Here is a 24,108-nt window from a genome sequence, read left to right on the forward strand (position 1 = left end):
GCGTGTATTTGTATGTGTGTGTGTTTATACGTGTATGTTTGCCTGTATGTGTGCCACCCGTGTGTGTGTGTGTGCGTGCGCGTCCAATTTGTGTGTGCTCATGCAGGGTTCAAGGGCAAGTCAAAGCCGAATCTGCTGAAGCAGGAGACGAGCAGCCTGGCGTGTTCGCTGCGCATCCTCTTCCGCATGTACATGGACGAGAGCAGGCAGGACGCCTGGGGAGAGGTCCAGAACCGCCTCATTGGGTACGGCGCCGTTCCAAGCGAATTCAATCGGTGCAGCGCTCACTGAGCAGGATGTGGGCCCTCCCCTACGCCATGTGGGTCGTGGGGATTATTAGAACCGTATGTCACCACCCTGGTCCGGTCGCGTTGGTGAGAAGGGAGTAAGGAAGTACGGTACAAGAATTCGTTTTGCCCTCCTGCCCACAACGGAGCACCATAACAGCCTGAAAAAGCTATGATGCATCCATCCGAGTATAATACCCTGCTTGCCTTCTGACATCTGATAAGATCAGCTGCATTTTGAGTGATTTTGGTCATAAGCTACTGCAACATTCCCTTGCGCTTAATTCCGTCAGTCGTTCGCCAAGGAAGCCGGTAATTTTAACCGTCCCATCGGTGTATTTTGTTTGCAGGGCGTGCAGCGAGGCGTTCAGCTACTTCTTGTCACTGACTTCTGAGTCTCACCGGGAGGCGTGGACCAACCTCCTGCTGCTCTTCCTCACCAAGATCCTCAAGATCAGCGACGAGCGAGTGGGTGTCCACATCGTACATGGTCTCACTCCCCCTACTAATAAAATTGGACGATATTTCGCCACGTCAAGTGAAGTGTGGGAACATGCGCTGGGCAGCAGCAGTCACTCTCCAGCACCGAATCGGAGGGTCCATCCTGGCAAAGCCTCCAAGCGAGAGCCTCTTTCTAGTGGTTTCTCTGGGCAAAGCCACCACGCAAACCCCCTTCCTATCTCCGAGTCTGAATAGGGGCGGCCGATGGCTATGCACCACGGGGCCTCTGGCCACCCCCTTAGCCTCCTCCTTCACCCACGAGGTTCTCGAGCTCGAGAACCACGTGGGCAGGGTCAACCGAAGCAGGAAACCAGGAAGCCACGTGCCCAACGTGGCAGAGTTGGCAGTCCCTTATCACACTCGTAGCAAGCCTCATCTCGGTCCATATGCTCCTGAAATTCTGTGTCACATAATGCAACAACGTGCTCATTGAGGGCAACACAGCGACTGGATTTCACACCTGACTTGCGCGTGCGTCGTATGCACGGGTTTGTCTCCTGGCGTGTCGGGGCTATATGTTTGTTAACTCTTCCGACGGTGCCTCTCGTTTTTGTTGTTGTTGCCCAGTTCCGAGCCCACGCCTCGAGCTACTACCCGCTGCTGTGCGAGATCATGATGTTCGACCTCGTGCCCGAGCTGAGGACCGTGCTGCGAAAGTTTTTCCTCCGCATCGGCGCCGTTTTTGGCATTTCCATGCAGCAGCCGGAGACGCCCGGCTACAAGTAGAGATTGTCTGCGTTGTTCCGCTTAGCAAAGAAGGAAAAGGGTGGTACATTGGATTGTAAGCTCACAGTTATTATTATCATCATTACTGTACTATTATTATAACGTTGTCGTCCTTGTCATTTAATTCAGTTACGGAAAGGTTTTCAACTCGAGAAGGTGAAAAATGTACGTCACATGACCGGAGGGTTTTGTCCTCTGCGAGTGACTAGGCCGTAAACATTTACTCCAATTGGTGTGCGCTTCTCTGGGTGGGAGGCGTTGAAGAGCTTGCGATGATTTCGACGGAAGAGATTTTCTCTTGATAGTCACAGTGGTGAAGTGTGATCATGCCCACGTCTGTCGCCTTACCCCCTCCCCCGCCACACCGCCTCTTGTGCTGGCTAAACGCTTACCCAACCTTGCCCTGTTATCGACAGACCATCTGCATTCCTATTTAAGATACCGACGGCAGGTCATATGAACATTCGGAAAGGGTATTAAAGTATATTAATAATTGTACAGCATTGCATGTATTTATATTGATGCTTTTAACTGGAAAAAAGCCCAATTATTTGTTATATTGGGTCAAGCTGCATATTTGTAAAAAACTAAAAAGCGACATAAAAACACCGTGTACTCCTTCATGACTTAGGCAAAAAAAAGTTCAAAATAGTTTTTGTTTGCTTGGATCCATGCACAAGAGGCCTGCTGATGTGGTAAAGGTGTAAGATATAAGCTTGAGCAAGCACTAAACTGTGAACACTTTATGGGTGTGGAGATCTTCATTGATGTGTTTTTCTTTGTGAAGCTTTATGGACGTTTTTTTTATACATTGCTGTGTGCGTGCAGGGCGCTGGTACATTTTATGACGCGCACGCACATGCGGTCTCTCACTGAATCACTTTCGTGTTACTTTGTGTGTGTGTGTGTTAATTTCCAAGGGCCGAGAGTGCTCCTATAATTTAATGTACATTTAATTGGGAGTCTGATTTTGGTATGGGGGATTGTATTTACTGAAGGGAATGTGTGTGTGTGTATATTGGAACCACAGTTATATAAACAACATCATACTCTGTATTCAGAGGTCTTCAGTTTAGCAGCGGTGTCTGCTAAGTCCACCTGCACCGGGAATGCATCGCAAAAAATGTCCTTGTCAAAGATTTATTTTTGAGTGTTCATCGTTGCATTATCTCACATTGGTACAATAGCTTTTTTTCCATTGTATGTTGGCCTTGAAACTAAGTTGTTTAACAACGCAAATAAATAAACAAAAACTCCAACATACTTTTTTTTGGGCACAGCAGAGTCCAAAATTCTGGATCGGCTACGTGCAGCCGCTTGCATGGTCATCGGTCATATCACGGTGCTTCGACGGCAGGGGGTGTTAGATACATTTACAGTTTACACTGAGAAGTAGCTGGGCGACCGTGGGGTCATTCGCTTGGCAGTGTAGAATTAGTTGGCTGGCTGGCATTGAACGTGCAGCCCGCGTCACGGCGTGGTGTGCAACTCGGGAGACGGATTTCCCTCGGAGAAGAAAATTATACAGCAACACTATAACAGCGAGCGTGCGGTGTTGGAGCCATCCGAGATGAAGCGTGTCTTTGCCGTGCCGGCTTGCAACAAGGGCATTGCGTTTGGCTAGTAATCCCCATTCTCCGGCGTTCGCCTTGTGGAGGCTGCTTAATCCGGACGTGACATTTCGCATGCCCGTGCTTCAATGTGGCCGCATTGTGCATTCGGCGTAGCTTACGGTGGGAGCATAGATAGAGGCACAGGCTCGAACGTGGAAGCATTGCTGGTTTGGGGGGTTTGTTCAGATTCTGCCGCATCCGTCCCGTGAAAAAAGCACTCTTATGCTGGAAATGAGCTCCGGTTTCTTCTCGCTCTTGGATGACTTCTCTGCTTGTGCTGTGCTCTCGGGGAGAGAGGGAGTTAGGACACAGTGTATAAATTTGTTTTGCTGTTGATTCATATGCGTTAATTATATGCGGGTCGATGCGTGTACTTTAGGTTGTGGTATATATAATAATATATATATGGAATTCAAATATGAAATTTAAAAAAGTGAGATGTAAGAAATTTGACTTTAAACATTAGCGGGGATTGCAACGAAGATTGTGCGCAATGACTTTATCAGCCCAATACTTAGTTAGAGAAAACAAATCTTCCAATCATTCACAGCTGTGGTGAGGGTGTAGCAGTCGAAATCGCTGGTGGATGTTAATTAAACAATGTATATGGAACAGCCATATATAGTTTTTCTATGTAAAGAAAAATAACGGATGCACCGCGGTTTATGTACAGTTTAATGGAGATCATCTGGTGGGACCTAAGCTGAGTAATAATAGTACGAATAAATGTTTTCAAACTCAACGCGTTGTCTCTTTGGGAATATTGCTAACATGTTGTGGGGGCGATTCGATCTCGCTGCACAACACTGAAGATGAGACACCGAGATGGAGCAGTACAGTACAACGGTGGATTTTGCCGCACTGCCTTTTGCTGGTAACGGCCTTGTTTTATACATGGTTCTCACCCATCCAAGCATTCATTATCGAGGTTCAACCCTGCTTAGCTGCTGAGATATGATAATTATTTGGTACATTCTGGGTGGTTTGACCATAGGCCATTCATATGTTGCTGGGGACAATATCCATAGCTGGCTTCTGAAGACAATGAGGTCTCATCGATTGAATTTCTCGGCAAAGTGGGATCTGGTGTGATCTCGCTGAAATACATTTTTGTAGTTGACAATTAACACGTGATCCTGACATGCAGTCGGCCTGTCTACACTCGTGTGCAGCGCGTTACAACATTGCTCTTGTGCATAGAGTAATGTTTGTCGCATGATGCATTAAAAAAAACGAAATTGAGTATAAACCAATTTTGTACACTGATGGCCAGGCTGAGACCATCCACACCGGCTTAATCGCAGGTAGCTGCCTTTATTTGAACTCGGGATCACATGTCTGCCAGCTCAGCGCTCTGACCTTCAAGCCACTCGGTAGACTCCTTAATTCGTCTACAGTATTTTTTATTCATCATACTATTCGAGATGTATAAAAGAAAAAAACAGATTGTGCTTTTAACTAAATAACCTAAAATATTACAGCGTTGAGTCCCTGCACACCCGGGCACCTTCCTGTGTGCACAGCCACAGTGACAAGTCGCTCCCAGAGCACCGCGAAAAAAAATGTTACGTTTAAATGTAATTTGCCCTTTCACATGACTTAATTCAAAAGAGGAATATGATGGTATCACCCAAGGTTAATGTCACTTAATTTTAACTCAATGTATGTTTTTCCTCTTCCAATGTGTTACTTATTCAAATGAACAAAAAAGGCCCTTTACCCAAATGTGAAAGGTCCCCATTATGCCTTCGTGAGGATTTCACCTGCTTAGGAACATTGGCAGACTTGGGGATATTTCAAATGGCAAGCCAATTCGACAGAAATAGTCCAAATAAAAAAAAGTGTCTTGCAAATTGCAAAACCACCTACAGGACAGCGTCACCAATTCTAGTTAAGCTGGACAAATGCAGGAGTGAAATTTAAAATGAAAGAGTTAATAATTTTACATATTATAATTAAACGTCGGTGGGAATGGGCAAGACATGTCTCGAGAAGGGATGGCATATATTCAAGAATAATGACGGATTGTCAGCCAAAAGGAATGGAATGCATTTGAGATGAGATTCACAGAGAAGGTGGAGTGATGACAGCATCTCTTACGCAGGTACTAGGTAGGTCATTACATCGGAGGATCATGAGAGATGGTGGTGGCTTGGGCAGGCCGTTGTCCAGCAAGGGTTTGACCGTGAGCATGGGTTGACAAACAAAGTAACACGTCTTTTTTTTTTTTCAAATTTGGTAATCAAAAATACCCCTTAATATAAATGCAAGACGGTGGTCCTTAATAAATAATGTCACTAAGCAGTCTTAAAAAAGAGCCGCATTCGGCTCCAAAGTCGCCGACCGCTAACCGTGGCTGATGATGATGACGTGTAAATCATGTTCATGTGTTTCGATCTAAATTCAAGGTAAAACTAATTTGTGGAGTTTTGGAATTGCATTACCACGAGGTTGTTTTGAGGGTGTCAGGAGGCCTTCCTCCCGCAGTGGATGAACAGTGGCTTCTTCTTCCACGCGTTTGTCCCACTCATGTGGGATCTGCTTTCCTTGCCAACCTTATCCATGCTGCCCTATCCAGCGTCATCTCTCTTTCCCCTCCTCGGGCCACCATGTCCGATCGCACCACATCGCCCCCCACCTCTTCTTCTGCCTTCCTCTTGATCTCTTTCCTTCCATCACCTGCCACCTTCTGATTCACGTAATTTCCCTGTTGTCTCTCCACATGACCGAACCACACCAGCCTTTTCTCTCATCTTCTCTGTCATGTCTACCACATTGAGTCTTCCTCTCACTCCTTGATTTCTGATCCTGTCCTTCCTTGTCAAACCCAACATCCACTGAAACATCCTCATCTCCCTCTTTCTTGTGCCCCAGCACTCGGCGCCATAGAACAGCACCGGCCTCACCAGTGGCTGATCATGATTAAATCGATGTTTTTTAATGGACTGTTGTTCAATTATGTTAAGCTGAGTGTAGGAAACTTTGATTGCATTTATTGGTAAACTATTTCAAATATCTTCTTGGTTCTTTCGGTAAAGTCACGTAGAAGGGAAATAATAAAATAAAACAATAAAATTATATATTTCAAATAGTTTTCGTATAAATAATGCGTGCATTGAGTCTCACACTTGCACGGCGCATTGAAAGCGTTAGGGTTTGGCCAAGCATCCCAAGGCATGATCTTTTTGGAAAATTAGTTTTTTTTCCCTGGGAAATGGAATAACTGACAGTATTGGGTAAGATTGCGGCTCTCTAACTTACGTCAGCGACACTGACAGGTCAGCGTGTACTGGCAACTCGCTCATGGCCAACGTCCATCTGTGTCGTTCTCTGGCTGGCCTGTCCTCTTCTGCGAGTGTGATTACAAGATCCAGACAATGTTCTCGAGTACTTGTTCCACTGATATCCGTGTCCAGGGGGATGTTAGGAAATCTGCATTGTTATGGCAGTGGTATTATTACATTATTTATTAATGGAACTACATGGTGTGCAGAAGATGTCAGTGCAGCAAAATCAATTGTCGTGCTGTGAGTAGCGAGTTAACTCGAGACGAAGACCCGGAGAGGACGAGACGCGGGGCCCAGGCTTGATTCCACAGACGAGACAAGAACACTTCCGGGACTGCCCCTTGATGTTCCTGGGCGTGGCCTCGCTCCGCATTCGTTCACGCCCCCTTCGAGACCTTTCCCGAAGGATCTCGACCGAGCACCACGTGTCCCACTCAGGCTACCACGTCCTCACTTGCCCTCTCTCTCTCAGGCCATCGCCAGGACTATGCCCCCGAGGGCTGGCTGACATGCCGTACTTAAACTGGTAGGAACCCACTGGTTCCACCAGCCCACAGGGGATTATTGTATCAGTCCGTCGTGCAGGGAGGGGCTGGGTGGGGAGGGTGCGGCTGGGTGGAGAGGGGCTGGGTGGGGAGGGACTGGCCACCCCGTGGTGCCCTTATAAAACTCAACGTTTAACCTACTCACGCCGGCTTATTTGCGGAATACACCACGCCGCCGTTGACCCTGGCCATTGACCGAGCAACCCAACGTTCCTACCAGCTCCCTCCGCAGGAATGTGTTTCTGGTGCTATAGAGAGGCTCCAGACGCACAGTTGCACTCCTGTAACAGTAGCTGGCGCGAACACCCTAATGACACCATTTACGTCACTACACGTGTGGAGTGGCATCGGGGGATGCCACTGCATGCCACCTTAGGCTGGCCTGTGTGTGCAGCAGGAGACACGCTGCTCACACCTGGAGCGGCGCAAGGGTGACAGGGGGCCATGGAACTCTGGATGAACCCGGAGGGCCTGGTGGCCGGAGGTACCGGGGGTGAGTGACCCCGTGACCGGTTCCAGGGACCTTTGGAAGGGCCGAGAAGGGAGGCGTGCCTAGGGGCGGAGCAAGCCCTGGGACTGGGAATAGAAGCCGGACCCCTGAATGTTGTTGTTCATCTGAAGATATGAAGCCGTCCTCCTGAAGAAGAAGTCAAGATCAGGGCTTGAGTCGGGGTCCGGGCTTGAAGGCCTCCCCAAGTTGTGTTAGGGCCTCGTTAACCCAGAGGGACAACCTCCCCAGGTTACCTGGTGGAAGGGGCAGCTACCCCTTTGTGTTTGCGAGTGTTGTTATAATAAACGTGTTGCCGCCAGAGAAGCCTCGCTCTCCATTTATACCCACTACACATGTATCAGGATGCCTTAATAGGGTGGGCGAATAGACACATTTCACAATAGACGTATTCTTTGGATATTTCGGTAGTCACGTGGAAAGAAAAAATAATACCGAAAGACCCAAAGAATATGAATTCCTGCAGTCATAAAAAATAAAATCGAAATAAAATAATAAATCTGTGATTTTTTTTCCTATTAGTATTTCTATCAGTGAGTAAATATTTTATTTATATTATTTTTATTATTATTTATTTTTACCTACGTGACTTTACCGAAAAAAACAAATAGTCACGAAAACTTCAAATCTAGAACCCTCACTAATTGGCTGTGGCGGGTTTAACGACACATGCACATTAACGCGATCTAAAACCCCAAAAAACATTGATGATATTGGTCGCGAAAGCCTAGAACTATTATTATTATCGCCAAAAACAACATAAAAAATCGCGTTTTTCGCCCCTCCGCGGCCGCCGTAGTTGGCGCCACCGCGGGGGTCAATCGGAGGCCCTCTCCGGGGTCGCTCCCTCACCGCACCGATCGGCCCGTCGGCTTTCGCGCGTGTTTATATTTCTACGATGATTACATATCGATACTTACGTTTAAACAAAAGCACACTTTAACTCGTCACCCCGTGCTCCGCGAGGAGTAGGCGACAAGCCCAGCGCGCCGGGATGAACCGAAAAAAAAGCGAGAAGGGATTCGAAAGCCCGCGCCCGTTCAAATTATAAGTACCTCATCGAAATGTTCGATCCACTGCTGGATGAAAGCGTCTTTTCCTCTCACACCCCGATACGTTACCCGACTGTCTACTGCGCCACGATTGTCGCTGCGAGTAGGGCCGTAGGATTGGAACTCGCGTCGTAGCGCGCTAACCGCTGCGCCACCGCTCCCTCACCGCAGCGGTGTTCACGATCGTTAAAGATCCACTGCTGGATGACTGCCTCGACCGCACTCTGCGGCAGTTGTATTTGACCATACTTCACCTTAAATACTTCACCTTGGTCAACGCGGGTTGGTCGGAGGCCCGGTTAGCGTGGACCGTAAAGCTACAGCAATGGGTTGAATGTACTCATTGGTTCAAAAGCAGCGTTCGAAATGTCAATTTGACCCAAACTAATTATATCAGAAAGTTGCCGATAGCGAGACGGCGCATTATTGGTTTGGCAATGTTGCAACTTAAATGTGTGTGCAATCGTGTGTGTTCGTATTTTGTTCGTCAGCAGAGTTCCTTACGTGAGTGAGTTGGTACAAATGTATTTGAGCAATGTCTGGTGATGTCAACGTTGATGTTGAAATCTGTTCCACTCTAGAAATGAACGACGATGACTCAAAAATAACGTGAATTTTTTGTGTTATTACGAACCATCAGGTACTCAGCATCAACAACATCAACTTCCAAAAGAAGTCCATCATTGTAAGCCTTTTTCCTTATAACCTTGTATTTCAAATGGTACTTCAACACACAAGACTGCTTTAGAATTAAACACCATACATTTAAATTTTGATTTTAAGCTTTCGTGACTACAGGGATTAATATTCTTGTTTTTTTCGGTAAAGTCACGTATAAGGGAAATAAAATAATAATAAAAATATAAAATATAATTTTATTGTCGACTAAAGCCAGTAAATATTACTATTTTAGCAAGGCTTATTTATACACATTTGCAGCAGCAGCATTAAAGCGTGGCGTAAATATTGTTTAAATGTATGGTATTCTTGGTTCTTTCGGTAAAGTCACGTAGAAATATAAAATAAAATGTTATTGTTTGATATGTTTATTATTTTATTATTTCCCTTCTACGTGACTTTACCGAAAGAACCAAGAATACCATACATTTAAGCAATATTTGCGCCACGCTTTAATGCAGCTGCTGCAAATGCAGTGTGTATAAATAAACCTTGCTAAAATTATAATAATTTTACTGGCCGTAGTCGAACCACTGCTAGACGAATGCCTTCGCACGCAGTGCCTGTCATGAGGCTCATTTGTACGTTGAGCTTCTTTCGCATCGTACGTAGCCAACTGCTAATCGGGTTGGTGTGAAGATGGGCACGCAGGACCGGTTTAGATATCACGCGCAACTAATTGGACTGGAAATCAAGACAGCGCTACTGGTCCCCCCCTCAGGCATTTGAAAATACCACTTCTCTGTTAAACTTTCGTAAGTAATGTGCGCATTGAGGAAACCAATTTAAAATGTGTAAACTTGAAGATTCCAGAGTCGACGATGCCGATGTGCTCTGACGGGCACGGTCTTCTACGTGCGGTGCGAAATAAGTTCAACATACATGCATTTATGCATCCGTAGTAATGGCTCGTGCTGTGCGATTTCTGTGCGGCAGGGCCATGTGGAACTCACGCTGTTTCCCACCACGGCGACGCTCAACAAGATCCGCCTCAACTGCAAGCAGTGCCGCATCTACCGCGTGCGAGTCAACGACAAGGAGGCCGCCTTCATGTACAACGACCCCACGCTGGAAGTGTGCCACCAGGAGAACAAACAGTGCGTTCCCACGCAGGCAGATGCTGCTGCTGCCCCCTTAGGAGCCCTTGTAGACTGGTGGGGCGAGGGGCCGTTATCTCGCACCACGCCTGGCTAGTACCAACTCGGCCCTCTTGCACGGCTCTGTTTCCGTCGCCGTGTAAAATTAACGATTTGGCACATTGGGTAATTGTGTGACGAATACGCCATGTTTCACTGGCGGGCGATTTAGTCTGCCAGTAGGAGGCTATGTTGCTATGTGGGTTTTTTGTCAATTTAGTAATTTTCTGGTATGTTTTCAAATGTTTTTGACAATCTATAGCATGACCCTGGCACACTTTGCCCACTTGTTTTAAACAATGTCGCTAGATCTTTAATGTCCACTTTGGAGCAGACAATGCGTATTTATTGTTGATACACCTGCAGTGTTGTATGTATGTATTTTGAACGTCTTTCGCGCTGTACGTAGCCAGCCCTGCTAATAGGAGGTGTGGGGGACGGAAAATAACAAAAGTATTAAGCAGGGCGGCCGCTGGGCACAAACCGTGTACCTCTGCAACAACTATCGAACATGCCACCGCTCAAGCCATTGTAGTCCAATAACTACGACAGACTTTTACTTTTCTTTCCAGGAAAGCCACACTGAGTCATATGACTCTTCTTCAGGAGAGTCCTGCTCCATTGGGTTTTTATATTTGGGATGTTTTCAGCCAAGTAATGATAAGTGTTTATACTTGTGGGAGGAGATCGGAGGACCCAGAGAAAACCCACACGTGCGAGAGGGCAACACTCTATCCCCGTACAGATGGAAACGGATGGCGATTAGTCTATTTGCTGTACTGCCCTCTTTTAGCGAGCCAGGGGTGTGGCACCTCGACGCTCACGGGAAGGCAGTTTCACAACATCTTTGTGATCCACTAGCTCTCGCCTGCACAATGCTGGATTCCAGGCGTGCGCCACCACCGGCCGGCTAATGGCGACATAAACATAATGCAAACAGTATGTGCTAATTGTGATTTGTCTTCTGCAGGCGTAACTTGAACTTCTTCTCCAATGCGTACGCGGCGTCCGTGCAAGCGGTGGAGGCAGACTACGGCAACGGCGAGCTTTTGATCAAAGTGCCGTCAGACCTGCGCGAGCACGTGGAAGGTGACAATCCCTTGACCAACTTCGCTGACGTTTTTTTTCAAACCAATTTTGTCCCGATTGAGCTATCTGCATTACGTTACGAGATGAATGCATCCATCCGGATCGATCATGCGGAATCGTGCAACCCATGGTGTTAGAGAGCGACCCACGGAATCAGATGTCAGAGAGCTATTCTTGAAATCCCTTCCAGTGACCTTTGCTGGACATGGTAGGGGCAGCATTTTCTCATGTGCTCCATGATCACAGGCAGCTGTAGGATCTGTGCAGTATCAGCTTAGCCCTCTGACCTTGCAGCTAGCCAGTCACCTCACTGCCCTCACCTTTTATGAAAACAGGTTAATGAAACCAGGAATATGTGAATTTTTAAAATGTAAATGCATGATATTCTGCAAAAAAACTTTATTTGGAAGCACTGTCAACGACAAAGCTCATTGTTAATTGTCATGAGAATTACACTTTTCCAAAATATACCACCAATTTGTTACATTTGTCGTGCGAAAATGAAATCTACACGCTACTATTATGTGAGTGTTAATGTACAAAAATATCCACCATCGAATACTTGGTATTTCTTTTCCAATTATTTTTTTACTCTGCACTCATTCGTTTCACCCAGTTAAATTGATCTTGGGAAATTGACATTCACAGTGAGATAAAGGCCTTTTGTCCACGTGGCTTTCAATGTAGATTCCTGTGATTGTTAAAACCTGGAAGACTTGATTTTGTTCAGGGAGGTAATAGGCTGCCTGTTTCTGTGCCAGGTGAATATGTTAATCTAGCTGTGCATTTCACATGTGTATTACATAACTGCAAAAACACTGAACCAATCACGATGCAATTTTCAACGGTTTACCAATTCCGGTGTCCAGACCATGATACTTTTTTCAGCAGGATGGCCACAGCATATTTCTATTAAGTATTTATATTTAAAGATGCAACAACAACATGCCGTGTGGCAGCACATGCAGTGTGTGTATTAGAAGGCAAGGTGGAGCAATGATGCAGTGGATCGCGTGCTCTGCTGTGAACCCAGTCACCTGAGTTGGATTCCCCGCTGTGGCTACAATAATTATTTGTGAGTGATATCTGAACCGATCCTGATTCCCACTCCCTCCATCTCTTCACAAACCCACACTGACCATTGTGGTGCAGTTATGGTCAGACATTAGACATTCTTCATGACCAGCTTGGCTTGAGGAAGCCTTCATCCAGCAATAGATGGACAAAAGGCTGGTATATTATTGTAAAGCATGTATGTATGTGGTTATGTAGCGGTTAGCGCGCTGTGCTATGAACCCGGCGACACGGATTCGATTTTTGCTCACGGCCAACACCAGTAACGATTATCTGAACCGGTCCTGGGCCTCCCGTAGGTCGAATCAGCCTCAAATGAGTACCTGGTGCGGTGTGTAAACATTGCCACTGGCGAGACAAAGGCGGTCGGGCGTGGTGCTGGCCACCCACCCCCTCGTGTACCGTTCCAACCTTCATAGGTGCTCGCTAACAGCACTTGCCCCTACAGTATGTTAAGGCTATATGGGGGATCTTTGTCTTTGTAATCTCGCGTGTGTCCGACATGTGCATCCGTTTGCATATGCCTCTACGTGTTTCCTGACGTTGCTTTGCAGAATCGACTCCTTTAACAGAATCGAGGCTTGCTCGCTGGACTGGCTTTACAGTTTTGTAAACGCAGCATATACGTGTTTTTGCGTGCCAGAGATGCGCATGCTGAAGGTGCACGTCGAGTTCTGGATGGACAACCCCAAGGGTGGACTGCAGTTCGTGGTGCCCGATCTGGAGGGCACCTTGGCTGAACGGGGCGCCCACGTCTTCTCCTATGGGCACCAGAATGCATCGAGGTCGGTGGCTTTGAGGCACCTATCGTGAGATGGGCGATGGTGAACCTGGAGGTCGGCTGTAAAATGTTAGCGCCTATGGTCAATGGAGTTGCATTGAGAGGCAGAACGATGGACGGACGTGGAGGAGAGAACGCGCGCAAGTTGGAGACGTAGTTTTTTTTTTGTTTTTAGAAAAGTGTGGCTTGAGCAGGACACGCTTCACGAAAAGGTTTGATGATCATCAGTGAAGACTGCCGATAGAGTAGCAACCAAAGGAGGGAACATGCTTGGGATGATGTCAACTGCAGAGATGGAGTGTTGAAATTGCCTTGTGCGTAGGAGTTGGTGTTGCGTCATGAGGCTGCAAGAGATGACGATCGCTTGGCGAGTCCTTTGTTTAGCACGGGCTAGAACTTGGCAGGAGGGTCCTGCCAAGTTTTCGCAGTGAGAGGGTGTTGTTATTTTATGTAATCCCAATGCAGTACATATATGGTGATTTTCTCTCTAATGCCAGTTGTATTGTATTTTTTTTAGCTATGTTAGGAAAATTTAATACCTGGAGGAAACCCATGCAGAACAGGGGAGAATATACAAACTCAACACAAAACGGCATCGGAGTCGGGAATCGGACCAGGCTTTTTTTGCTGCGACGCACAAGTGTTACCACTGCGCCTGCCTGACATATCACCTGCACGCACAGAGGCGGTGTTTTAACCACGCGGGGACTATTCTTGCCACCCGGCCCGCAGGTCTTGGTTTCCGTGCATCGACTCGTACTCGGAGCTGTGCATGTGGAAGCTGGAGTACACGGTGGATGCCTCCATGGTTGCCGTGTCTAACGGCGACCTCTTGGAGACCGTATACACGCACGACATGCGCCGCAAGACGTTCCACTACCAGCTCACGACGCCCACGGCCGCGCCCAACATCTCGCTCGCCGTGGGGCCCTTCGAGATCCTCGTGGACCCCTTCATGCACGAGGTGACGCAAGATGAGCTTTGTGAAGATGAGAACATTAGCTTCTCACGCTGCGTTAGGCACGGCACTTGCTTGAGTAACTTTTGTCGTATGGAGGTGAGTAAGGGAGGCTGTCGTGGTGTCATGGACGTTGCAATCCATGTGTCGCAGGTTCGACCTTCCGGCGCAGCACTTGAAACAATGGTGCAAATCTCTTAAATCCCCCTCCGCTTCCGTCCACCCAGCAGTATAAATGGGTTTACCACAGTCAATCGGTGAGTTGCACGTGGTGGGGGTAAAGTCTAGGGTATGTCCACCTCTTTCAAGATGCCTGTCCAGCATGGAAGAGGATGCCAAATACCCTCTAGAGGGGCTCTCTGAAGCTCCCTCTCGTGGAGACCCTACTGCCACCAGTGCTCTGAGCAAAAAATGCACGTGTACCTTTTAGAGTCAAGTTATTCTGACGGTAAGGAACCAGGGACCTGTGGGGTTGTCGAGAGCTACGTATGACCTTTGACTTATGTAACAAAAGATTCTCTGGCCTGACAGAAAATAGCGTGCCATCATATCACTGTGTATGACCAAATTACCGAGAATGCTGCCGATCTCATCGCGTTTTGGAAGCTTCACAGGGTTGAGCCTGGATAGTGTTTTTATGGGCGGTCACCGTGCGCGCCAGGTTGTCATAGGCCTTTGCGGGACTTTGCGTCGTATTTTTGCAGCATAGGGCAGTGCAGCAAAATCCTCAGTTGTACTGCATTCTTTGCTTCCAGTTATATGGTCCCCACCTTCACCTTCCCACAATGACCAGGGTGGTGATGTATTCTGAAGTAATCCCCAGGACCCACGCAGCGTGGGGAGGCCCTCATCTAGCTGTGGAATCACAGAGGGGGGCTGTACGTTTAGACATTGCACCACCACGAGAGGGCAGGATATATTTTTAGTTCTTAAATATCGAACACAAGTCAGGTGTACCTTGTCAAAGCCGATGGATGGTTTCACGTTTTAGGCTTGTGTCCAATGTCACTCGGCGATTCAATTAATTTTGATTAATTCGGGTAATTGTTTAATTCCAGAATCAAATTATAATTGTCTGTAGGCTTGTAGCGATGCATCAAATCCTCGATTCAAATAATTTTGTACGCTCTATTAAACCTGGATCGCTATTGTGCTCGTAAGAATGTATTTATTTTCCTGTAATTTCTAATGCAAATGTTACACGCATGTTAGAGTTACACCGGTTATGCTAATGGTACGAACAAAACTGTACTCGTGACAGAGAAAGGGGAATCCAAAAACGACACCGTACAAACGTGACGAGCACGAACACGTCCCTTGAATTGAACCGTGACAATTCACTCGCCGTGCGGCATGCGGGGGGGGGGGCACTCATCGTCACGCCCCGTGCTGCTAATGACCCGTGCCGCCGCCGCATTCGTGTACCCCCAGGTGACGCACTTCTGCCTGCCGCAGCTGCTGCCGCTGCTCAAGCAGACCACCTCGTTCCTGCACGAGATTTTCGAGTTTTACGAGGAGGTGCTCACGTGCCGCTACCCGTACACCTGCTACAAGACGGTGTTCGTGGACCAGGCCTACGTGGAGGCCACCTCCTACGCCTCCATGAGCATATTCAGGTGTCTCCCCCTGCCCTAACATTTCGACGCGAGTGACGCCGCTCGCCTCGCTCGGTGTGAACATCTAAACGGGGTGTTGAGGGGCCCTGTGGTCAGGCTGTGACCAAATGTATGTGTGTATGTGGAACTTCTTGGGCACCGTACATAGCCAACCGTGTCAGATCTCTGATCTCGGAAAACCAAGCTGGCTTTGTGTGTGGTGTTACGGGTGCCCGTCAAATTTGCTAATTTGAGCCGTGTTGACGAGCCAGACGTCTGTGAGAAAAGAGCTTCATGGCTCATCGGATTCCTCCATTCTAAGTGACGATTCTGATTATGAAAGAGTCCGAGGGTGCACAGTGTGGTCTATGCCGGGCAGTGAGCACTTCCTGCTTCTGACATTGGATTTTTTTAAAAAACAACATTTAAGGCCTCTGCAGTTGCTCAGCGAGCACCTGCACATAAACAAACTAAGTTGACACACAGCAGTAGCCCATCACCAAATCACCTGCAATGCACCCGATCTCATCAGATACCGGACGCTAAGCCTGGACAGTGGTTGGATGGGCGACAGCTTGGCTTCAGGTGTTGTAGGATGGTGCAAGGCCACGCTGTCAGTCGAGAGCAGTGCAGCAAACTTCATTGTTTTACTGTACTGTACTATCACGTCTATGCAGTCTGCCTTCACTAACCCGCCCTGACCCCCACAATCCACATGCATGGCGGTGGATGGTCAAATACACTGTACAGGTTAGCAGTGGGATACCACTGCTAACGTCGTCCTGTGTAACCCTTTGCTGTTGTATAGTCGACTAGCTTTACTACCCGGCTTCGCCCGGGACTTGGATCCACCACGCCCGGCCGCCTTTGTCTCGCCAGTGGCGATGTTCACACACCACACCAGTTACTCGTTTGAGGCTGAGTCGACCTAGGGGAGGCCCTGGACCGGTTAAAATAATCGTCACCGTTACAGTCTGGAAAGTACCCACAAGGCAAATTTCAAGTTTGTTGCATGTCGGGAAGTACACTAAACATTTTGAACAGACACACATATTCACAACTTTGCCTTTTATATATATGGAGATTAGTATTCTAAATATATTAACTAAATTATTAATATTGTGAGCAAGCCATGTTCCTTTTATTGGTGCATTGGGATCTATAGATGAAATGTGCCTTACAAATTTCAATGATTATTACAGTATTTGAGTTGTATTCTGTGATAGTATTTACACTGGGTGTTTATTGAAAAATAATATATTTTTTAGAATGATTATGATGATGCATCATTACACAGGTTAAAGTTAATTTAAGTTCTTTGGTGCGGTACAGTGGATGTTATAATTGTCGATGTAATAGCCCAATTTGGTTATCGTGGACTCATGCTTCATAAATAACATGAAAAACCAATTTTGATAATTGGATTCCGGTCCAGTGAGGCTGAACTCCAAAAAAACCATCTCTCAATAACTAAATTTTACTTCTCGTGTCATTTCCACTTAATATTGTTTCCCACTCGAAAAGCTGTCGATATCAAAACAAAGGCGTATAGCTGAGCGTTCACTGCTGCTGCAAACTCCACGTGGATTGTGATTGCCGCTGTCAAGCAGCACAATTAGGCCGGAGACTCCCCCCCCCCCCCCCCCCCGCGTTGGTTTTATTTCTTAATTACACGCCTTTGTTTAATTACTACAATCCCGTCTCTCTGCTGTGCTGTATTCTGCAAATGAAACTACATCATGGTGTAATTGTGATGTAGATGCATAGATATGGAGTTTTCGTGTCACCATGCTGTCTCACTTAACCGATCTTCTGCCCTTCTTTCAGCACCAATCTGTTGCACGGAGCAACGATAATCGACCAGACGCCCATCACTCGCAAGAGAATAGCCAAGGCTCTGGCGCAGCAGTTTTTTGGCTGTTTCATCTCGCGAATGTCCTGGTACGGGCATCTTTTTTTGCATCTCTGTCATTAATATGCAAAAAATCCTGTTAATTGGCGTTGTGTTTGTACCCCAAGCTGTTGACTCGTATACACAGACTTGTTCACATTCTCCCCCGCACCCATTCATCGCTTGTTTCCCTGCGCTAATGAATCTTGTCATCTGACTCGTGCTTTGTTAAGCCGGGTTTTACCACTTTTGTGTTGATTATGTAATTGCTGCCTTATTGTTTCACGTCAGAACTTGCCCACGATTCCTCTAATCCATTGTGCACCGCGTAATTTTATAGTTGGGGGATACTTGTAAATTGCATGGTGCTTGAGTTATGCATAATAAACTACGATAATGTATTCCTTAAATAATATTAGTCTTCAGCCATGTTCATCTGTGATTATTTTTTTGGCCACCATTTCCCCTTGTTACAATACATCTCCTAGAGGTGGCTGGGGAGAGGCTCAAGGGTCAGAGCTCTGAGCCGACAGCACTTAGATGCAGGATTCATATCCATGCACCCACGTATGATTAAGCCAGTCAAATCCAGTATATAAATATCACGATCCTGGCTTGGTCAGTAAAGACTGCACCCAATATCTATTTTAATAAATATGGGCGTTCACATAATTTGTCCTATTACAGCTTTTGAGAGTTTTATTTTTATTGTTTCAGTTTGTTTGCCATACGATGAGCCTTATTATCCTCTGTGGCATGCCACATCGCCCCTCGTGTGGATAAGAGGTCACTTAAAGGGATCTCAGAAATTGTTCTGCGATATCACCTACAGTGGGCCCTTCTCTAACAGGGGGTGCGATTCTAGATTTGAAGTTTTGGTGACTGCAAGGATTCATGCTCTTTGGTTTTTTCGGTAAAGTCACGTAGGTAAAAAAGTGTCACACTTAAGCGGTTGTGCTTTCGCTAAGTTGTCCCCACCTGAAGAAGGACGCTTGTGTTGCGCCCCAAAACGTCGTGATTTAATTTACTTTAATTTTTTACCTACGTGACTTTACCGAAAAAACCAAAGAGCAGGGGGTGTGATGTAATAATCTGAGATAAAAATGTGACAAAAATACAATAACCATGAAAATAAAGAATTTAATTAGCACCAATGGGACTCTATTTGGCACTAAATGAATACAATTTGAAAAAATAAATCAGTAGCGCTTCTCATTTCTGTAAGGCAATCAAATCTATCTGCACCTGGGTTTCATTCTTCACCAGGACTGACGATTGGGTGCTTAAAGGCATCTCCGGCTACATTTACGGCCTCTGGATCAAAAAGACCTTCGGGAACAACGAATATCGTTACTGGATTAAAAAGGTATGTCACACGTCGACTGCGCTTCCCGCAGTTAACTCCACCGCCTCCCGAAGCCGTGCGTCAACATATCTCTGCCATGCTGTCCCTCCTGCAGTGGTTGTCCCGAGTGACGGATTACGAGCTGCAAACCGGAGGCATCCTCCTCCACCCGACCTTCGCTGCCGGCAAGGAGAAGGAGAGGTGGACTTTGCACTCACCCGCTCGCTCGCCCGCCTGCTCGCTCACCCACTAGTTTCACTCGAGTGAGTGGGTGAGCGAGCAATTGCTCGCTCCGAGGACCACGGCGTAACATTTTTCTGACATGAAAGTGGGATGGCCAAGCGTTAAACAAAACACCACAATTGTTGTCGGGACAAAACTCGAAAACACAGCAGACTAATAAATATAGAGAGCCTTCGCTTAATGTGTGTTCACACAACGAGTTTTCATTGTTACGCGGTTCTTCAATTTGGGAGCGCTTTCGCACAAAGCAGAACGCGTCCGTTACAACGCGGTTTCTGAGCGGTCTACGATGAGTTACTTTCATGAGCTGCACACGGCTAAGTGGTCTGGGAATTCTGGGTATGCACGCGGAATGGTACAATATGCGGTGTATTACCCTCATCTCAGTTCCTTTGTCCTGCCATCTTACTGCGTGTGCGTACATCGTGCCTTGCAAACCCAACCTTTTAAATTATTTATTTCGGTGAAATAGTTTTCCCTTAACGCGTTTTGGCTCAACGCAGCATTATTCAGGAAACACGTCTACCACGTTGAACGATTAATCACTGCACATACGTCGGCAATGAGGAGGCGAACGATAGCAGTACATTCGTTCTTTGAGAAATCAATTTAATGCCGAAATGCAACATACCCATGTCCCTCAACACAGTTTTAGGTCATTCCCTGTAGCCTACAGTGAGATTGTTCGGAACCGTGGACGACTGACAAATACAATTGAACGCAGGCTGGAAAGTGTGCAAAGATGCACGAGGTGATGCTGGCTTGGCATTACACTTAGAGGCTAAGTAACACTTGGATTAGAGAATGTAGACAAGTGAGAGACATCTTACTTAGTTTAACACAGCACATCGGAGTTGTCTTGTGGTTGTTGTTGTTGCTTGACTTGCATTCCACTGGGATTTTTGCACAGCGTTGGTGTACGGTGCTTTTTTTCTGGAAGACTTTGCAGTTTTTTCCTGGATTTTTCTGTTTGCGCATAGTCACTTTAAGATGTTTTCTTGTTCATATTTGTTTTTGTTACGGTTCTACCCTATTCAAGAGCCGGAATGGCTCACAGGGCTATACCTAATAAATGAAACTGAAACTGAAAAACTGAAACTGTACTAGTAACCAATTGGCATGTTCTGTTTACGTGACAAACCTTACTAGTTGGCTGTGTCGGGTGGTGGCGTGTTTAATGACACATTTATATATTTACGCGATCTAACCTGAAAAACCTGTATTATTGATCTTACTGTTTAGAAAAGTAAGTAGGCTTGGGCAGGACATGCTTTTCACAAGGAATGATGGATGCTTTTCTGAATAAAAAAACTGACATTTACATAATATTAACAATTGTTTTCATCGGGCGTGTGCGCATGTGTGTGTGTGCCACTCGTGTCTGTGTGTATGTCTGTGCAGTCCCACTCCTCACCTGCACTTCTCCGTGTGCTACCCGCACACGCTCTCGTGGGAATACTACAAACTGTACCAGGCGAAGGCACACCTGGTGCTCAGGCTCATAGAGAACCGCATCAGCATGGAATTCCTGCTGCAGGTGTGTGTGTGTCAAAGGGGGGGGGGGGGGGTGGTGGCGCAGTGGTTTGCGTGCTGCGCTATAAACCCGGCGACCTGGGTTTGATTCCCTCTCACATTCAGTAATAACATTGGCGAATATTTGAACTGGTCCTGGGTCTCCCCAGGTTAACTCGGCCTGAAATGAGTGTCTGATGCAGTGTGTAAACATCACCACTCAGGAGACAAGGGCGGCCGGGCGTGGTGCTGGCCCACCCACTCCCTCGTGTGCCGTGCCAGCCTTCATAGGTGCTTGCTAACAGCACTTGTCCCAACAGTCTGTTAAGGGTATACGGGGATCTTAGTTAAAGGCCAAACACAAGTGGGCGTTGGCACTGCGCTACATACCCGGCGACCCATATACGATTAGCGCTAATGGCCAGTATCGGTGATGGATATCTGAACTAGTTCTGGGCCTCCCCGAGGTCGACTCAGGTTTGCATGAGCCAGCACCTGACGCGGTGCTGGCCACCTACCCTTTTGTGTGCCGTGTCAGCCTTAATAGCTGCTTGCTAACCACTTTCCCCAATAGCCTGTCAAAGGTTATAATGGGAATCTTTGTCTTGTGTGTGACCTGTGACCAGCAACTTGCACATGTATTCATATTGTGCTTGTAGAAGTAGCAGGAGCGGACATGAAAAGTAGCACCCTAGTGCATATGCTTGACTCGATTTCCATCAGCCAACATGTCATGCCGCAAGGCCTTTTTAACAAAATGTTTAATCTTCGTTGAAGGAGTTGTTCAAGACCCCATAAGAACCTCATCAGCCTCATTGGACTCGAGTGGTGACATCAGTGGTTATGAAGCCGGTGACCTGAGCCTGATTCCTAGCCACGGTGAACATCATTGGCGAGGAATGTCTAAACTGGTTGTGGGTACCCGCTTCAACAACCAGTAGTGATCAGCGTGGAGAGTTATGGTCAAACAACATCTATGTACAACATCTTGGGTAGGCCTTCATCCACCAATAGATTGAAAATGGGCTAAATATTAACTGCAGATTGATTGAAAACAGGTTATTGAGCACTTGTATGTATCATAGCTCCAAAGTCAACATTTATAATTACCTGCAAAACATGTTTTAATGTAAAGGGAGGTCAGGTTTATTTAAAACATAAATTAATATGCAAAGGAAAACAAATGTTCGGGGTCAATTAATTGGAGATCATAAGACATCTGGATCACCACCCTGTGCACCCTTTTGTCACGTCACTGTTCGATGAAAGTCTAACGTGTCGGTCATTGGGATTGTTCGACCATACTTCACGCCGGTTAGTGCTGATTCGGCGAAGGGGAGGGAGGCACCAGGACCGGTTCAGATATCACTCGCCACCAATGTTAGCCTCGATCGGGCATTGAACTCGGGTCACTTGGTGTGTAGCATAGTGCGGTAACCCACAGAGCCACCTCTCCCAATGACAAACAGGTTAATTAAAATAATGACCAGGTATGTTTGTTCTGTTGCCGCTGGGAAAGAAATCGACAATCCACCTTACCGGCCTTCGTCTTTTTTGTCCTCTTGGTGACCGCAAACCAACGCTGTTATTCGTAACCTATTATTTATTTTAAATATATAAATAACCCTTCCAGCGTGACAGGCTTCCCTTGTTTGCGAGCGAGATAACGTGACAACGGATGTCAATGGGCTATCACTTTGTTTAGTAAATGGCAATGCAATGAAGGAGACGAGTGTGGTATCTTCTCTTGTCGTTGGGCAGCTCCGGTTATTTCTAATGTGGTGTTTTTGGTGGAGTCGGCTATCTGGAGTGATTGATGCGTGGTCCTTTACGTAATGACGTGACCTCTGTGACACCACCGCACCATGCGGTAATGGAGATAGTGAAACTGAGCGGTGCATCTTAGTAAAAAAATATATATACAAACGGTAAGTGATAATAACACGTGATTAATATTCTGAATAATACATGCACAATGGAATTTTGAGCTTGATAGGGAGATAAATATTGATGAAGATAGAACAACTTTTACACGTGCATGTTCTATGTTTAGACGCGCAGAATTTATTCATACCTAGGGGAAAGTCCGTTGACACGCAAGGCTTTTTCAAGGGAGACCTTGGTAGTGATAAATATATCATAACAGCAGGGATGTTCCCACGATACAAATTATTCAAAACCTCGATCATACACGAATCTAGAAATGGAATAAAAAGGCAGCATCCATCCAAAAAAATACTAAAGTGAAAGCACAACGAAGTACAGATGTATATATAGTGAAAATTAAAGACATTACAATAAATTATAAAATGAAGTACGTTAACAAAAAACTTACATTATGGAAATGGATATAATTTAAATTAAGTAGCAATTCAGTATTTAAAGGTTTGAGTACCTATGAATATTTGAAAAGCATTTTACGGTCATTACCCAAGTAGGCACTCTAATAGCAAAAAAAATCAAATGGATGGTATAAAATTGTAATCTTGGTTTTGCTTACTTTTTGAGATGTTGGATCTTTTAATGAAACGTATTTTCTCAATTTCTTTCACAGATTGTGCGAAATGTGTCATGCAATGATCTCTCACAGAGCAGTGCACCCTTCATGTTAGTGGAAGCTCACGGAAGTGAATCCCACAGAGCTTTCTCTGAGATCCCGTAAAGTGACCTTCTGTGCACATGGTAGGGAGGGTAGCCTACTCGCCCTGCCACTGCTAGGAATGTCTGTCGCATGACATTGAAATCATAGATTTAACTTTGAGATCTGGAATTTAACCATATTAAGTGCAAATTTTTTTTTTATGTCATGGGATTTTTTTCTGCAGTCATTGGTGACCAAACCCGAGACCATGAATTTGTCTTGAGAACTCGGTTTAATCACAGGCGGCCCCCTGATTTCAGATCTTGGATCTCAGCATTGCCAGCTCAGTGCTGTGACTTCTGAGCCACCCTGGTCACCTCAAGTGCAGAAACACATTCAACGTGATTTAGTTTTTTTGTACAGTGATTGGTGACTGGGTTGAGCCCATACACTTGCTACGGTACCGCTTTAGTCCCCTGAATTCTCAGTTGACCTGGCCACTTAAAAACATTTAAAAAAATTGTATTGATCTTCTTGGTTCTTTAGGTAAAGTCACGTAGAAGGGAAGTAATAAAATAATAAAAATAAAACATAATAAAATAATTCTCACAACGTTTCGGCCACAACGCAAGCAGCCGTCTTCACCTGAGGATTTTTTTTAAATGTTATTTTATTGTGTTTTATTTTTATTATTTTATTACTTCCC

The 24,108-nt window shown here is 46.1% G+C and overlaps 2 protein-coding genes across 7 annotated transcripts in view; both read left to right on the plus strand.

Moving 5' to 3' along the window:
* The window catches only part of LOC144722381 (brefeldin A-inhibited guanine nucleotide-exchange protein 1-like), a 59,749-nt gene extending 55,880 nt beyond the window's left edge, over positions 1 to 3,869 (plus strand). For all 6 annotated transcript variants that reach the window (XM_078600605.1, XM_078600601.1, XM_078600603.1 and 3 more), the window contains exons 38-40: positions 107 to 245; positions 638 to 755; positions 1,356 to 3,869. In XM_078600605.1, the coding sequence (XP_078456731.1) occupies positions 107 to 245; positions 638 to 755; positions 1,356 to 1,514 (416 nt within the window). In that variant the 3' untranslated portion in view covers positions 1,515 to 3,869. The remainder of the gene's footprint in view (positions 1 to 106; positions 246 to 637; positions 756 to 1,355) is intronic.
* Positions 3,870 to 8,271: 4,402 nt separating this feature from the next.
* The window catches only part of TAF2 (TATA-box binding protein associated factor 2), a 63,582-nt gene continuing 47,745 nt past the window's right edge, over positions 8,272 to 24,108 (plus strand). The window contains exons 1-11 of the mRNA XM_078600607.1: positions 8,272 to 8,514; positions 9,150 to 9,204; positions 10,134 to 10,294; positions 11,304 to 11,422; positions 13,140 to 13,281; positions 14,010 to 14,241; positions 15,667 to 15,851; positions 17,658 to 17,771; positions 18,988 to 19,087; positions 19,182 to 19,267; positions 20,711 to 20,846. Coding sequence (XP_078456733.1) covers positions 8,462 to 8,514; positions 9,150 to 9,204; positions 10,134 to 10,294; positions 11,304 to 11,422; positions 13,140 to 13,281; positions 14,010 to 14,241; positions 15,667 to 15,851; positions 17,658 to 17,771; positions 18,988 to 19,087; positions 19,182 to 19,267; positions 20,711 to 20,846 — 1,383 coding nt within the window. The 5' untranslated portion in view covers positions 8,272 to 8,461. The remainder of the gene's footprint in view (positions 8,515 to 9,149; positions 9,205 to 10,133; positions 10,295 to 11,303; positions 11,423 to 13,139; positions 13,282 to 14,009; positions 14,242 to 15,666; positions 15,852 to 17,657; positions 17,772 to 18,987; positions 19,088 to 19,181; positions 19,268 to 20,710; positions 20,847 to 24,108) is intronic.

This window comes from Lampetra planeri, chromosome 14 (genome assembly GCF_965212315.1).
Source record: "Lampetra planeri chromosome 14, kcLamPlan1.2.h2, whole genome shotgun sequence".
NCBI classification, from domain to species: Eukaryota; Metazoa; Chordata; class Hyperoartia; order Petromyzontiformes; family Petromyzontidae; genus Lampetra; species Lampetra planeri.